The sequence below is a fragment of the Salarias fasciatus genome, chromosome 11, assembly GCF_902148845.1.
Source record: "Salarias fasciatus chromosome 11, fSalaFa1.1, whole genome shotgun sequence".
Lineage (NCBI taxonomy): Eukaryota > Metazoa > Chordata > Actinopteri > Blenniiformes > Blenniidae > Salarias > Salarias fasciatus.
This window is the reverse complement of record NC_043755.1, coordinates 19,523,362-19,540,455: the sequence shown is the minus strand read 5'-3', so window position 1 is coordinate 19,540,455 and position 17,094 is coordinate 19,523,362. Positions and strand designations below refer to the sequence as shown.

Genomic DNA, 17,094 nt, shown 5'->3' with positions numbered 1-17,094 from the left:
CACGACTTCCAGCGCAGACGTCACACCCAACTCTCTCTGCAGTCCAATGATAAAAGGTCCGTTTTCATAAAAATCTATATTTTTTTTATTGATTGTCTGGCAGAAAGGGCAAAATTATTAGGAAAATACTTTGTATTAAATAACCTGGAAAATATCACCCAAAGTCTGTTTTTGGTGTCATCTGCACTTGGTGGTGCGTGAAGACAGATATATAGTATGGGTTCATGTTTACACCGTGTGGACAATAAGTAAGGCTTCACACACACATAAAAAAAAGCATGACATTTTAAGGAGAAGTATGTCTTCGTGTCATAATAAAACCAAGGTCAAAGTTAAGACTTTCCAGGAAATTAATGTCAGGTAATACAAAATACAATTTCCTCTGAAGCCTTGACGTAAAGATCCATTCAGATGATGCTGCGACTCAAAGACACAATGTCAAAACCTTCATTCACTGAAAATAAAAGACCCCTCCCCCCCTCATAGTTTCACTCAGATGTATCTGATTAGATTTTTTTTTTCCCCTTTTGCAATGGATGCTAAGCTAATTAGGTTTGGTACTCTCTGTTCCAGGATATCTAAAACTGAACATCTGAATAATTATGTGCTTCAGCGTTTCTGAAAAAATCAAAAGAAAAAAAAATGGTGAGAGCACTCTGTTAGCAGGGAAATGGAAATGAAGCCCATTTTGGTAATTATGGGAGGGAAAGGCAAATGTCACCTGGGTGTGCAGACCTTTAAAAATGTGCTGAGCATCATCCAGGTCACAGATGACTCCACGAAAATAGATGCAAAAGCTGTTTAATGTGATGTAAGGAGCAACACTTGTCTCGAGCAGGGCTGGAAAAAAAAGTTCCACCTCAGTATTAATTTGTGTTTTCGGTTGTACAACAGCTTTGAGTGTGTATAAATAGTTTAAGTCCTGTCATGCTAAGTGCTGTGCGTCCCCACCGGGATTATTAACCGTGTTTTTAGCTGCCACTTCTGTGTAGCGTTATCGCGTACTTATTTTAAAAAGCATTAAACAAATAAATGAGGTTTGCCTCTTGCGCCTGCAGGACTACCTTTAAAGAATCATCCACACAGAACAATGTGAGCTCTCCCTCTTTGGGTTTCCAGCCTCTCCTGTGCTATCAGAGAGCAGCAGGTCCTTCTGCCTTTCAGCCATGGAACCCTCTCACCAGCCCCATTTTCCCCTCTGAAAGGAGAACACGCACTGCAATACTTAATGAGAGCATGATCCTCATCAAGTTCCTGTCCTCTGGGCTGCAGTCAGCCACAAAAAGACTGTCTGATGTCAGCCGGTCTTAGAAGGCTGCTTCATTTCTACATTTTTCATATCAGACTTGTGCTGCAGCGTCTCATTTTAATTCTTGTTAGCTTTAGAGGAACGCCTTCATTGTATTGACCATTTCTGTGATTGTTTTGCATTTTATATTAAATCCCACTTGCTATTGTGATACAGGTTTTTTTGATATGTTCCCTTTCCGCGTTGGAAATGTGATTTATATTAGCATTTTCTTGTTTTGCATGTTTTATGTATCATGCATACTTTAACTGCAAGTATGCATTCTAAACAAGTTCCAGTGAAAAATGCATAGTTTAATGTGCACAAGTGCACTCCTGCATATGCATGTAATGTCTTATGCCACCAAAGTCATTGTTTTCCAACAGCCTTAACAAGTGGACCCCCTTCATGAGGATGATGATTCTTGTGCGATCGGTATGGAAAATAAGACACACCTCATCCAACCCAGTTAGAAATAAACAGTGTGTTTGCTTCAGGCAAAAAACAAGCAGCTATGTGTTTTCTGTTCAACAAGCTGCACTCAAGTCCACTGCAATACTCTGAGCATTATGTCAAAAACATTTTAGATCAATGGTGTATGTTTTCTTTTTTAAAGACCTGCCTTGATAAACTGAGGGGCTTGCTCAAATTTCAACCAAAGCTATTATGTTATTTATTACCTATTTTTTAATGATGCACTTGGATCCACATACTCTATGTATTGATTTTTTTTTTTTTTTTAATCAAGCCAGAATGCTTACATTGCTGGACTCTGTACATACATTCAGACATATAAAAAAACACAGTTGAATCACTTATTGGATTTTGAACAGGGAACTGCTGAATAGGAACATGTTGTGCAATATGAACATGAAGGGCAGTAAACATTGTAGAAACATCAATTTCATATTACATGCATATATGGGAAGGTGAAATAGAAAAAAGAGCAATTAATCCCAACTCAGCTAGTTTATCCAGAGGTCTTAATTTAGATAATTTTGCCTCATTTTGTTTACATGACTGGCACAGCTTTCAGTTTTGATGATTATATAGTTCAAATTTATATGGTTCCATTTATAACTATTGAACAAAAAGCCATTTTAGAGCTGTTCAAGATCTAAACATCGGAGATATAGAAAAAAACAAACAATAAATCAGGTGCAGTTCGAAAAAGAAGCAGCTTATTTGTTGCAAACTCATTCAGAATGTGATTCCTTCAGATTCAGCTTTGGGTTTATTGTCCAGCACTGCCATCGTGTGGCTACACTGAGTATTACAGCAACAGCAGCAGGAACCAATGAGCCGTACCGTGTTTCCCGTCGGACTGTTAGAACTAAAGGTAAAAGCTGTGTGTTTGTTTTCAGCAGAACTCAAGACACTCTTTTATTCCTTTGTTGTTGATTTAAGTTCAATCAAGCATTTTATCGACAGCAAACGAGTAATAATATCATAGCTGTACAGCTTTTGATGACATGTTGTGTTGTTTATCGTTGTTGTGTAAGTTTAAAGCTGCAAGTCTTCTCTAAAAGTGTCCTTTCCCACCTCTTCCAGTGGGCGGAGGACTATGAATAAAGAGCTGAAGATGAAGGCGACAATAAACCAGAAGCTGACAGAGATGGGAGAACGGGAGAGGTAAGATTACACTGATTCATGAAAATAACGACGCTAATGAGCGCGCAGTGGCCGCAACCTGTCGATCCTGCGCATTTTGATGATTTTACTTAGATGCTTTAAATGTAAACAGTCCTAATTTAATTACACTGAACCCCAACCCCAATTATTAGATCCTTTATTTACGCAGCGCATTTGGTAGATCGTGCAAGAAAAATGAAGTTGCTCTTGGTAAAATGTGGAGCACGATCGACAGATCACTGCTTAAATTAAGGATTCGTTATTTGCGCAGGGCAATCGGTAGTTCTTGCAAATCGCCCAATATAGAGATAGCTTAGCTATAGACTGGAACCAACCTCAACCACCTTGGCAGGGTGACGGGCTTGGGGTGTCCAAGCCTGGTCCCTGATGACCCACGTCCTGCATGGGTTAGGTCTCATTGCTTTGAGGTGTTCCACTGTGCAGCCCATCCGCCCTGTGGAAAGACTGAATTACAACAGCAAAATCACGCCAAATATTTGTCCAGGCCTTGCAATCAACACACTTCCACAGTCAGTAGTGGTTCAGGGGAGTCTGGGAAAACCAAAGAAACTACTTTTCCTTAGATTTTTATGTGAGAGGGACTTTGGGAGTGACAAAGAGAACAACCACTGTTTTGACACTATAAAGTCTCTGCAGAGGAATAAAATAATATAATAATCAGCTTTAAATCAGACTTATTAAAGATAGATTTTTATCTTCATTAAAGGTAACGGACATGCTTTCTCAGCTCAGTTGCATAAATACTTTATCTATTCTGCTATTCATTAGTAATGTATTTTTTTTCATTATTTTTCAGCTGTGAGGACCTTAATAGGAGGAAATAGTATGTTTACTCATAGGTTTTATATTTGTCAAGTCATGACTTGCAGAAAAATCATTCATGATTTAGTGATACTGATACATTCAAGTTTGAACCACATTATTACGTAGTGTTCTGTTTTTCCATCTTCTCACCTCAATCTGATTATTATTCTGTTTCCTGTCACTGTCAGCTTTGTCTTCCCTTGTTCCTCATTGTTTTTAATCAGATATGTTTCACCTGTGTCCTGCTCAGAGACATTTTATTCATTATTGAGAAAGTAAGGTGATTACTGGATATGTTGTGAAGAAATTGAAGACTTGTGAGTAAAACAGTGGTTAAATATTGAAACATCTTGCACAGACACTTCGAAATTGTTTCAGTGCATGAATGTGTGTGTTTTTTTTTTTTAAATTCATTCTTACAAAATGCTTTATCTACTTACCTACCAATCTTTTTGGGAGAATTACTTCCTTCACATGCTTGTTGTCGAACTGTGGGAGGAAAACTGCCGTACTGACAGGAAGAGAACATGCAAACTCCACACGGAAAGACTCAGCTGTACGGAAGCCACGAGCCTGTCGCTGTGAGAGTAGTGGCTTCAGTAGTGGCTTTGGCTTTCTAACCGGTATTCTCAACAAACCAGCCTGAACGGAGGTTGCGTCAGCTTTTCAAAGGCCACATAGCGCTGCTCTGTCACATATTTATCCGTCTGGCAGCATCTGCCTGCAGCGTCTTGATGGTTTATAGTGCGACCGTCGGCACAGCTGAGGGAATCGGTCCCATCAGAGCCAACACAAACAGTGTGGTAATCAACATGAACGATGCAGCTGTTATTATTATATAATATCTTTTTTTTTCTCGGCACATCTAGAGTCTCATTCTCATTTGTGTTTCATTGTAAGGCTGAAGGAGCTACTGAGAGCAAAGCTCACTGAGTGTGGGTGGACGGACCAGATGAAGGCGCACTGCAAAGGTACAAGTCGCCGTCCACACACCTGTTGTCAACAGTAAGACAAGCGTCATCTTCCTCTGCAGAAGTGAGAACAGCGTCTCTACAGGAGAAAAAAATTAGCAACACACAAACATAATGTAATGAAATAAATAAGACAAAAACTCAAGAATTCAGAGCTTATGAGCTTCACAAAGCAGCATTTATGGCAGGTGATAAATCTTATTTATCAATTTTAACAAATTGATTAATTGATCATCATAATTGCAGACCCAGTAAGCAACTAATCTGCTTTTTCATCTTTTTATTCATTCAGTCATCAACCGATTAATGATAAACGTTCCTGGTCTCTTCTAAAAACATTTTAAAAACCAGCCTCTCAGCGCGTTTGTGCAGCAGATCATGAGCCTAAAGCATCATCTAACCTTTAAAAAGGTGGGGAATGTAAGGAGTTTGGCGACTACTTCCTGCTTTACAGCAACACTGATGTGAGCTTTGGTGTGTGATGTTTCCAGAGGTCATCAAAGAAAAGGGTCTGGAGCACGTCACCGTGGAGGACCTCGTTGTGGACCTGACTCCAAAAGGAAGAGGTAACCTTCACGAGTTGAGGAGAACAACAGTCGGATGCAGTGAAGGAGGTCATTTAGAAGAGAGGAATAGGAACCACTGTGGCATCATGAGAGCGAGGGAGAATCAGACATTCAGACAGCAAAATCAGGCGACACAATGTTCTTCATCCATTTCTCAGTGATTGAACCACTTGGCTCTCTGCTGAGACGTTCAGGAGTTTATAGATGATGTTTACCTCTGAGCGCAGACACATCTGTAACACGCTGGACTGGAGCTGGAGCTGCAGTCAGGAGATGTTACCATTCCGACACAGAATAACAGAATTCCTGCAGAAATGATGAATCCTCACTGGTTTTTTTTTTTCTTCTCCTTCTTCTCGCAGCCTTGGTGCCAGACAGTGTGAAGAAAGAGCTCCTCCACAGAATAAGAGCCTTCCTCGCACAGCACGCCAACTGATCACGTCCCTGTAACACGGTTTTATAGAATTCTATTTTTATGGAGAATTTGAAATAACTTTTGTGTCTTTTTAGTCTGAATTTTCAATAACCTGCTGTATTTTAACTAACTCTTCATTATAGTAGAAATGAGCTTTTTGCATGTTTTCGTGCTTTGTTTTTAATATGAAACTTCTGTTTTTTAGAGTCATCAAAATTATTTGAATAAAATGTGAAACAAAACTGTGTAGTTATGCATTTTCTGTCTCCATTTATCAAACAAAAATGTTTTTTTTTTTCCGACCTGAGGCTTTGCTTGGTTGCTGGTGTGCATCTTAAATATTTTGGAATGTATAAAAATGGTAATAGCTCCAAAGTAAATGCAGAAAGACATTAAAAGGGGGGAAAAAAGGAACAAAGAGCACCAGTGAAGCACAAAACAGCCTGATTACAGGCTGGTAAATTGACTTTTTGGTTGTTTTCGAAATCCTTGTGTCTTATCTTGATGAGCGTCCTCCGTGCAAGATTAATGAGTAACTATAGAGTGTTTCCATGCACTTTTCACTGATGCTGCAAACATCAGCGAGTTTGTTCCTCAGTAAGTCGGAGAACCTCTCCCACCCCTTCATTCCACATCCCTTTCTTATTGATTAATAGCGTGAGATTATACGAGACACATTAAATAACTTCTCGGTGTCAGCATATTGAGCAGCTTGTCAGGGTTGCTGTGAAAGTTGTGCAGACTCTTCGTATTAATCTGGTTTTATAGTTTAATCTTCATAAATCATGACGCCCTGCTCGTGGCGCTCTCCATACTGTGTTTATCAGACTAAACACACGGTATTTCATATCAGACACGCAATCTTTGACTTTTTCAGTCTCCCTAAAATGCTTTTACACTCCTGTTTATAACTCGATTCCAGTTAGAATAACCTCAACAAACATTTTGGAGGTTCATTATTACATTGGCATTTTGATGATCACTCAGTGATGTGTGGGCCGATATCACCAAGGAATCTGTTTTGTACAATTTCACACTATATGTGGAAAATATTTGTTCAGTCAAGGGGAAAACTACAAAGTCAATTCCAGAAACCTTTTTTCGGGTTACAACAACTAAATCTTTTCCTTCATCTTCTTAACGTGGACAGTTGAACTCCACACAGGTGCAAAACGATCCCTGAGTCTGAGGCGCTTATTGATGATGGCGTTGAGGAATAAGAGTCATGTGTGGAGTCTTTTTTCAGCTCTGGAAAAAAAAAAACTACTTGTGCAATAAAATGTGTGGAATAAAAGGAAAAGCATGTGTTTTGATCGTCGTTTGAGTTGACGCAAGCAGAGCGTCTTCCATGATTTAAAGTTTCTCCAAACGGTTTGAAAGCGCCAAGCATGGAAGGAAGATGTAGACGTGAGAAGGACAGAGAGACTGAACAGTGAAGTTTAAAAGCAAGGGTGTCAAACATAAGGCCCGTGGGCTGAGGCCAGCCGGCAAGAGACTCCAATCCGGCCGTCCAAGCAAACTGTAAACATTAAAAAAAAAAAAAAAAAACAAGTGCATAATATAACAGTTATCGGGGAAGCTTTTTTTTTTTTGACATTTCACTGTTTCCTTTTGCAAACTGTATCTGCAGGTATCAACATATGTTCTCAGGAAGGAAGTACATTTGTTTTGATTCCAGGAAAAGTTCCAGATAAACACCGAAATCTTCTTGTGTTCACTTGATCGCACAATGAAGCTCATGATCAGCTCTGTGATATCAGTTTCCTCGATTTATGAGTTTAGGGTTTATCAGAGAACAGGGTTTTCAGTGAGCTCCTCTTAAAGGAATGCATCTTTTCGAAGGTTTTCTCATTTTGCCACACCTAATTCAAACGGACGGTTCATTATAAGGTAATCAGTGATGAGTTCTTCACATGAATTATATGTGTAGGATTAAGCAGAGCATCCAAATGCTTGAAACTGTCAAAAAAAAAAAAACCTCATTCACTATCAAGAGTTTGGAAATAACTTGAACTTGGAATTCTCTTTGGTATTCTGTTTATGACTGCACTGCAGACAGTTATGCAATACAGTATCAAAGAACTAAATAATATGCTTCCCCGGGACGTGCTTTCCATTGCAGTTCGGTTTAATTGAGGACTCAATAGTGTGTGTCGTGTGTAATCCCAGGTATCAGCCACACACAGCAGTCAGCTTCACACCTGGTTCTTCAAAGATGGAATCATAACAAAAATGTGTCCAATGAGAGAATGGCCTCAAATAGCTGTCAGGAAAAGCGGTTATTTGCCATAGTAGCATGAATCACCCCCAGGTGCTGCTGCAAATTAACATTGTCCTTTGATTAAGTGGACTTAGATCCAAAATAGCCGTGATCCTGTAATGACAAGCCCGCCGCCGCCGCCGCCACTGCCGCCGCCGCTTTTACTTCTCAGAATAACAAAGCTTTCCCGGCAGAGCAGAGAGAGAGAGCATGAAAAGATGAAAAGGATGGACGTGGTTCTCAGGGGACAGATTTCCTTTGTTTCAAGGTCCTTGGTGTGTGCTGTGTGAGACGAACGAACGCTCTCATTGCTTCAACAGCAGAGCGGCGAAACTGTGTCCAGAAGGCATAAATTACACACATACACACCGTGGCGAGATAGTTTCAAAACATCCAGAAATCCAAAATGTAACCTATGAGCTAAGAGTTCAGCTCTTGCATGTTTTTGTTTGGATGTTGTCATGCAACTCGCTATCGAGTCGATAAAACTCAGACGATCAGAGGAATGTCTGGTCCGGGAGCCATCTTTTCTTGAGGTTCTCTCTCTCTCTTTTTTTTTTTTTCCATCCGCATGCTTGAACCGCTCCATTGTTTTTGACTGAAAGGTCTCTATAGTTACACACGCTCAATGCTTAATTGGTTATGGATTACACTCGCCCAGGCCGTGAACCCTGAACAAAGTGCCATGAGCGGCGCGTTAGCGCGGCACCGAGCGGCCCTCGCCGCCGTGCGCCCACCAGAAACAGCCGGAGAGTGTGTTTTCTTAGCCGAAGGACCTGCTGTGACATCAGCCCAGGTGACAACATGCTGATATACAGCGCCGCTGCCGGGGCCAAATGTAACGCAGCGCTGCAGCCCCTGCACACACGCTCCTTTAATGGCCCACATCAATCCCCATGTTATCAGCAGATCTCCCCGGGCCCCCGCGTATATAAAGGGGGGGCCCGTGCACACTGCAGTGCGCCGCAGACCGGCACCGGGTAGAATTACCACTGATGTAATATATTATCATACAGATTTCTTTTTTTTTCTGTTAAATTTGCTTTCTCACTCTCTTTTCTCAGCTTTTCCCCCAGCGGGAAGGTGCAGCTACAGTAACCAGATGACTCTGCACTTCATAAAAACTCAAGTTTAAAAGTTGGGCAAATAAACTTCACACAGAAGTGAAGGAAATTTGTGTTTGGCAGATTATTTCTTTGTTTTCTCAACTTTTCAGGGCGATAAATCTTATAGTGTTAAAAAACCTGTCGATTACGTTGGTGAGGAGCATGCATTGGTGGGAAGAGCAGCTTGGATTATCGTGTAGATTCTGGTTTAATGCTTCAGGTACATTCAGCTGCCGCATTCCTCAAGATCATTTCGATGCAGAGAGATATCAAGAGGAGATTCTGTTTGATAATGAAGCTCCACAGACTGGGACCAGACTGTCCTCCAGGATGGATGGGTGTAGTTGGGTGTAGCGAGCAAGCTGCAAGAGACCTGAACAACCAAGCTGGTTCATCTGCTGGTAGCTGTTGTTCAATATCCACTAATCCTGAGAATATTGATGTGTATGGTTATTCTTCTCACTGCTGAAGCTTAATTTTTTGTTTGATAAATGTTTTGATTAAGATTCCAGTCTATTGTGCTTTTTGAAATCACGTAATCCACCAAAGAATAGCTGTTTGTGATCTGGACGTTTCATATACTCAGCTATGCTTCTCATCCTACAAATGCATGTGTCTTCAGACTGTGACAGAATTTAAAAGGAAATCAAACGGGATTTCTGAGGATACAACATGCATTGCCAAGAAGCAAGGCTGGAACAAACCCAATATCAACCTATATACAAATCTTTTCACTTATTGCGCCTGACGTATTGAATCCCAACTGCATGTTTAATGGCCTAGAGAGGCATATATTACCACACACAAAAAAAAAAAAACTGTTTTCAGTGTGAAGATGCTTGTATGCATTCAGCAAAACTCCATCTGTATCAGTCACCCTAAAGTCAAGAAACACCAAAGAGAAGGCGCAGCTAATCCCCCAGAGTCAACATGGAGCCGCGAGTGAGCGGCACTTAACGACATTTAAAAGGAAAAAGGCAAACATGACATGTGTGTTTCCACGTGCGTTTTGTGTGCCTGTAGGTAAGTGTGCGCAGATATGTTCATCGCCCCCGGAATGGGGATGGCTGCCGCGGCGCGGCGGCAGCTGTGTCAACAGGCGGAGCGGCCAATAAGCGTGGTCCCGCCGTCCCGGAGGAGCTGCGCCGTCCTCGACATCCAGAGGCCGTAAACACCTCCCGCACCGTACGAGATGGCAGAAACACGCCTGCATTACAAACAGAATGCTGGGAAATGATGTTGCAGGACGCCGCCTCATTTGAGAGAACCGTGCACCTGCTTCAGAGGATAACAGTTTCAGAAGTGACCGTGAAATAGAGCATCTCAAGCCAATAAATAAATCTCCTCGTGTTTACAGCAGTATATCTGACATTTCTTATTTATAGGCCACAGCTACAGGATTTTCTGTGTCATATATCTTTCCCAGTGCGCTTTTTTTCGGGCAAAGATTTTGCATAAGCAGACAAAGGGGTCAGAGAGGGTGTTTCAAAGTCAAAAAAAAAAAAAAAAAAAAAAAAAAAAGGATGGCGGCCATGTGCGAATTCACAAGACCCGGTGTGTGCAGTTGGCCCTCTTTTACTGTCAACATGTGCGAATGCCATGCTCGATAAATTTCTCTTTGAATCCTCTCAGCAGAATTTATGAGACGTGCAACATGGGGTTGCAACTCTTTTGAAGGGGACACACTCGCAGCGGCACCCAGTGCTTCACGTTCTCATTCTGAGGACAGAATAAGCAGAGAGAGCGGCTGGCGGGCAGCGTCCTGCAGCGTGAAGAGCTTTAAATGTATTTACATTGTGTTGTGTCTCCTGGGAACTGTTTTCTACACACTAATGAGGCCGAGGAGCAAGTTTCGCTCTGTTATTCCTGGCATCACCAGTCGCAGGCATACCACTCTCTCTCTCTCTCTCCCCCCCCACCCCCCCGCCCCCACCCCCCCGACCTAACCCCTCCCTACTCCCTTTTCCCCTCTCGGTAGCCCAGTGCAAATAATAAATAAAAGGAAATACATCATCCCTTTTTCAAATCCGAGAGCCAAGAGTGAGCCTGCCAAAGTTAACACAAAGCAATCTTAGGTAATGATCAGCAAATGCGTATAAAGTTTCATAGAGCATGACTTCACATAATTCTTGTTTAGATCATGTTGGCTGGCTGGATCTCAACTGCGATGCTGCCACAGTGGAAACATGCATTCACACACACACACACACACACACACATGCTCTCAGCAAACCGTACTCGTGTGACGCTCAATAGAAGCACTACTGTTTTAATAAGTTGCTCTAACTGATTTGATATGGTGTAACACTGCGAGAAGGATTAGCTACCAGTCATAAATTGCAGAATTTTCAACGGAGGCTCTATGGCACGCTCATTCAGTCTGCAAATATGTGTCAGATTTTCCATTCGTACAAGCACACACACACACACACACGCACACACGCACTGATCGTCAGTGGCACGGATACAGAGCATTTCATCATGGCTCAATTGATGAAAATTATTTGCTCATTGCGAAGAAAAGAGAAGAGAATAAGTTCATTGAGTTATTGTTGTGTTTTACCTACAGCACAGCCGGCGTGCAGACGGAGAGCCGGGGGGTCTCTACGCAACAACACAGAGGAAAGAGGCGAAACACAATCCAGACATTGTTTACCCTCTTTCTGATGTAAAGGCCACTTACTGTCGTGTCCAATGCCTAACCCTTAATTTGCTGCTCCGGCCTTTGAAGTGCGTGCATATTTCTGTTTCCTGACACTACCTTTCCGCTCTCTCTCTCTCTCTCTCTCTCTCTCTCTCTCTTTCCGAGCCTCAGCCGTTGATATTGCAACTGGATAGGCCATGTTTCCATGTAGGGGCTCTTTCTCGGCCCGCTCTGATGATAGAAAACACAAGTGGTGAAGGGGGGAAGAAGGAGTGCTGGGCGCACAGATCCACAGAGAGGCCCCGGCCCAGACAACGCTGCAGGGGATTAGAGCACACCCTGGCAGCAGAATGGTTTCACTTAAGAATTTCAGTAATCACTTTTAGGAGTGTAATATATAGCTGACCTTCGGCAGCGCCACACGACCCCCCGCTCCCCCGGCCATTTGATCAAAGGAAGCGGCAGTGGCTGTGCAAACAGGCACTATCAGTGGACTCCAATGGATTTACTGCCTGCTTCTTCTCTCTTGTCTCCCCTGAGTCGTGCGCTGATACACACAGAAACCCAGTTTCATCTTACAGAACCTATTTTTTTTTCTCTCTCCCAGTACTAATTTACGGGCCAGATCATGACTTGGGGGAACTTAAAGGCGGTGGAGGAGGGAGGGGGCGAGGGAGGGGAGGTGATTCAGGAGGCCTCGGGGAAGGTGAGAGAGAGTGAGGGGTGGAGCAGCAGCAGCGGCAGCAGCAGCAGCAGCAGCTCGTCCACCGCCTGCTGACCGGCCTGCTGAGGAGAGGGGCTCTCGTCGTCATGGGAAAAGCCCAGCGGGTGCTCCATCTCTCAGCTGGAGCGGCCAAACACCGTGGCCTGTGCGCCGCCGCGACAATAACGCCGAGCAGATAAAAAAAAAAAAAAAAAAAAAAAGAGGCCAGAGGGCCGACCCAGTAGGGTTTATATGGTGCCCTAAATCACAGGAGGCTCTGACAAAAGGAGTGGGGAGAGAGGATGTGGGTATCGTAGCAACTATTAATAACCTGGAACATGCCGGTGTGAACATGGAAGAGGTGTTTTCAAAGCCGCGGCTTCGCGTTTCCTCCTTTTTAATCGCCCTCTCTCGTACATGTCAGTACACTACCATGTTCTGCTCAAGCACGTGATTTTAATGGGCGATTTCATTGCTGTAAATAGTGTATCATTTCCAATAATTATAAACAGGCGTTTACTGTAAACAGTGAGAAGCACAACAATTTCAGCATGTTGACCTTTGTGCATTAATGGGGAAATATCTTTCAGCTGCTCAAATCCCCGCTAATTTGTAATTCAGGGCTCACATGCACTGCTCCGGCTGTACGCGCTTGTTGAAAAGGCTGCTCTCAGAACCCGATGCGCTCATGCGAAAATTGCTGTTTATTCTGTCTTCTTTTCATCCAACGGAGACCAAAAAGCTGATTTATTTGTTGTTTCGCCTCTATCTGAGCGTGGCTGCATGATGCTGCGGTTTTCCTCCAGCAGGGCAGGCGGTACCGCCCGCGACCAGCTGAGGGAGTCAAAGAACAGACGACAAGAGGAGGCAGGCAAGCTCTGCTCATGCCAGGGAGATGCAATAGATCATCCAAACTGCTGAGTACTTATACCTCATTTAGCAGATTTCTTTCATAAAACTGGAAATACATATGGGGAAGCATGTTGTTTCACAACATATCTTTTTATGTGCTTTGCGTAAGCTTATCCAAACACATCTGTACAATTCCCCTCCCTGCCTGTCCGATTTCAATTCTGTTGAGTTTTTCAAGTCTATATAAGCACTTCATTCATAAAAAAAAAAAAAAACAACCAAAGGCCAGCGATAAAACAGGCATTTGTCTCTTCAGCTCACACGTCGGGGAGTGTTTATGTGACTCAGTTGATGACAATGCGATGCCAGGTCATTACACGACCACAGAAAGTCCTGGGCTTTTTACGAGCTTCTTAGACAAGCTCGGGGAGGGAAAGAAAAGAAGACTGTTTCCTGATTCCAGCACGTGAGATGCAACTCCACCACATGTCCCAGAAACAACAGGCAGGGACCCGGACTGCACCTGCAGCCGGGGTCTTTAAAATATGGACTTTACCCTGCCTTTCATCTCCAAAAGGTCACCGGAGGTCAGCCCGACTCCTGGATTCTGAAATATATGAAGACGAGACGTCGACCTTCTTTGGTGGGAACTAAGCTGAAGTTATGTAACCTCATCATTTAATAAGCGGTGAAGCTGGAGGAAGTGCAGGTGCGGGACTTTCTCACCGAAATATTCCTGCATTCCCTCCATCAGCTGATAAGGCTTCTTGTTTGGAGAGCAAACAGGGGGGGAAAAGGCGCCGGCTATAAACGCTCGGACGGTGTGAGTATTTTATGGGGTGACACGGCGACGGACAGCCTGATAAGTCTGATAGCGGCGTGAGGTGCCATTACCGTAATACATCTGGTCATTTTGATGCTAATTGCTGTTGAGTCAGGAACAGTTAAAAATAATAACTTCATGTTCTGCTGGAAGAACACCGTGATAATGCAGGTCCCTCATTAGCTTTAGCTTCTGAGCCAGCTGCATTAACATGTGGTCAGCAGTTGCTGTTGGGGAAACCTTTGACATAATTATTTCTAATTTTGTGGAACAGTGCACAGCTCACGAGGTGGGCCAAAAAAACAAAACAAAAAAAAAAAATCAGGCTTTAAAAATGACTAACAACATGTTTGAATAATCATCAATCATTACAACCTTTCCGTTGGCTCTGGAATTTATAATCATCATCATTCAGCGCTTTCCCTTTCAACACACATCCTGGTTTTGGGGATCGGTTGGTACAGTAGACACAAACAGGCCTGTGAGAGTGCCGGGCCCGGTGTGTGAATGGCAGCCGGTGTGTGAATCAGCTGAGGCTCATGTGGCTGGCCTGGCCTTGCTCCCTGCGACCCAGCGGGGCTCAGCCACCAGCTGCCTAGCACCCACCACACATTCCTGCTTTATTCCCAAGCTCCCTTCCCTCCGACGCACCGCTCAGGAGAAAATGTATACCAGCTGCAACATTAGGAAGTGCAGTTATTTCAGGCACCTTAATGAAAAGTTTGCAAAATTAAGTACACTTGGTGCACATGTTGCCCGGGCCTGACGGCAGCAGATAATCCACCTGGTGTTTTTTCAGTTTCTTTACCCGTCAATGGCATGGCAGCGTGCCAGTTGGCCCAAACCTTTGACTTCAACTGAAATATGATGTTATTAGATTCATTCCTGCATATAATCATAGTAACAAGAGAAGAAATCCTCTGGTTTAGACTGTTTCCAGCACCACACTGAACCTAACAAGTATGTTTGACTGGGGATATCTAAATAATCAGTATTCACTGTCGTCCAAGCATGCTGCACAGATATTTCAGTGATATCTTGAGTTTTCACTGGGTGCAACGTATCTATTCGAAAGTACATACCACAAATAAATGCAGTAAGTACAACAAACAGAACACAACTTTAAATATTAGTTTGCAGGGTGATGCATGACGCCCTTAGCCAGACAGCAATCACATCAACAGAAAACAATACAGTTTTTCCAGATTTACATTTATATGAGTGACAATAACAGTGAGCATTTCAGCCAGAAACTGTTCATTTTGATGGATGAAGACCATTCCAGTACTGTAGTGGCTGGTCTGATGCATTTTGGTAATTTTTTCATAATCGCAATGACACATGGTTATATTTGGCAAACTGTATATTTCAGCCTCATAAATGCAGCTGGATGTAAACAATGTCCCCTCAGTGATGCGAACAATTAGCTCAAGCAAACAATTAGAACTTATCGTCGTTCCTCAAGGTCTCACAACACATTAGTCAGTTGTTCTGCGTGTGATTCGCCGTCACTGTGCACCTCTGAGGTGAAGCTGTGTCTGTTTTCAGAACCCTTGTTTGCTTGTCATTTGTTTTCCTCTTGCCTGCATGTCTAAATCCCACACCAAATTGTTGCAAATGAAGCAAACGAGGTTGCATTATAAAACCGCGAGGCGCTTCATAAATCAAATTTATTACTTTCTATCATCATCGTGGACTCACTCTAAAGGATTGCCCCCCAGAGACACACTCACACTAATATTTGCATACCAAGACACTGCACAGCAAAGTGTCCATATCCACTGTGGCTATCACACACACACACACACACACACACATAGCCAGACATACACACCCTTCCCTCCAGACTGCCGTCACAGCACTCCAAGCACAGCTGTCAAAACGCGGTGAAGTCCAACACAACAATGGAGAGATGGCTCGGGAGGACCGCAGGACGACAGCAAGCGCAGATATTGAACTGACATAGCTCTGCGTCGGGGCCATAAGAGCTTAATTCACATTCCCGGCGTTGCTTCCTTTTGTTCCCCTGTTTTCCCTCCCTCCTGTCATTCATGTCATTCACCTCCTCCTCTCCCCAGCCCTACTCCCCCCCCCCCCCCCCCCCCCCCCCCCCCCCCCCCCCCCCCCCCCCCCCCCCCCCCGTCTCCCTCGCTCCAGGCACGGACCACTGTTGTCTCACATCAGCTCTCATAACATCTCCACCAAGACCTCCCCTCAACCTCACGCCTCACATGTGAGTCCACACGTCTGAGAGGAGCAATAACACAGAAATCCTCCAAATCAGGTCATGTCAAATTAAGGGAGGTATTTCGGGAGCCCACCCAAGTCTTCAGAGGGGTCAATTGAAAGCTCGCTCCGGGCCAGATTTGCATGTCAAAATACACTCCTGTGATTCAGAATACATCAGCGAGCGGACTGAACCGTGGTCTCGGTGTCCTGTCGTTCCTGAAATGCTGCAGATTTGTTTGGGTGAAGTCAAGCTGCGGACAACGCTGAGCTATGCTGCTGAAATCAAAAGTTCTGTCTTAATTACGGCAAGTAAGTGATTTTCAGGTGAACATTGAGAAGTTTGTGTTTGTGTTTAAATAGTGATGGAGACAATGCTTCATCACCTGATGTTACTGCTGCCGGGTCTCTCTCAGGTGTCCCGTCACCAGAAGCTTCCAGCTCGGCTCAAGATGCCACTTTTATCTCAACTTAACCCCCGATTACACAGATAAATGCTGGACGCTGATAAGGTTTGGACCCTGCACGGACTTAGAATCACTTGGCAGCCCAATGAGCATTCCTGGGAAGTTCAGGCTGCCCGGTGATTTACTGGCAGGATGAGGCTGTATAGCGAGAGAGAGTGTGTGTGTGTGTGTGTGTGTGTGTGGACTCCGGGCCGAAGCAGCCGGTGGCACGGCAGGTCAGCCAGATAGCCGAGCGGCGGAGCGGTCTGGGACTCATTGAGGGAAAGCTCCCGAGGGGGCTGTTGACTGGAAGGAGGTGGTAAATCCCCACTCGGAG

The 17,094-nt window shown here is 43.7% G+C and overlaps 1 protein-coding gene across 2 annotated transcripts; it reads left to right on the top strand.

Moving 5' to 3' along the window:
• Nucleotides 1–2,614: 2,614 nt before the first annotated feature.
• eny2 (ENY2 transcription and export complex 2 subunit) lies at nucleotides 2,615–5,933 on the top strand. Of its 2 annotated transcripts, XM_030102963.1 has the most exons (5): nucleotides 2,615–2,627; nucleotides 2,840–2,920; nucleotides 4,646–4,716; nucleotides 5,208–5,282; nucleotides 5,645–5,933. In XM_030102963.1, exons 2-5 carry the CDS (start codon nucleotides 2,853–2,855, stop codon nucleotides 5,716–5,718), a joined length of 288 nt encoding a protein of 95 aa, XP_029958823.1. In that variant the 5' UTR covers nucleotides 2,615–2,627; nucleotides 2,840–2,852; the 3' UTR covers nucleotides 5,719–5,933. The 2 variants fall into 2 exon arrangements, with proteins under 2 accessions (XP_029958823.1, XP_029958822.1); XM_030102962.1 differs by lacking the exon at nucleotides 2,615–2,627 and having other exon boundaries at nucleotides 2,643–2,920.
• Nucleotides 5,934–17,094: the final 11,161 nt, after the last annotated feature.

Bases quoted from the DNA above. Each gene is read 5' to 3' on its own strand.
- eny2 (XM_030102963.1), top strand. From the start codon at position 2,853: ATGAATAAAGAGCTGAAGATGAAGGCGACAATAAACCAGAAGCTGACA. The intron at 2,921-4,645 runs GTAAGATTACAC...TTTCATTGTAAG, and splicing joins GAGATGGGAGAACGGGAGAG to GCTGAAGGAGCTACTGAGAG. The intron at 4,717-5,207 runs GTACAAGTCGCC...TGATGTTTCCAG, and splicing joins GATGAAGGCGCACTGCAAAG to AGGTCATCAAAGAAAAGGGT.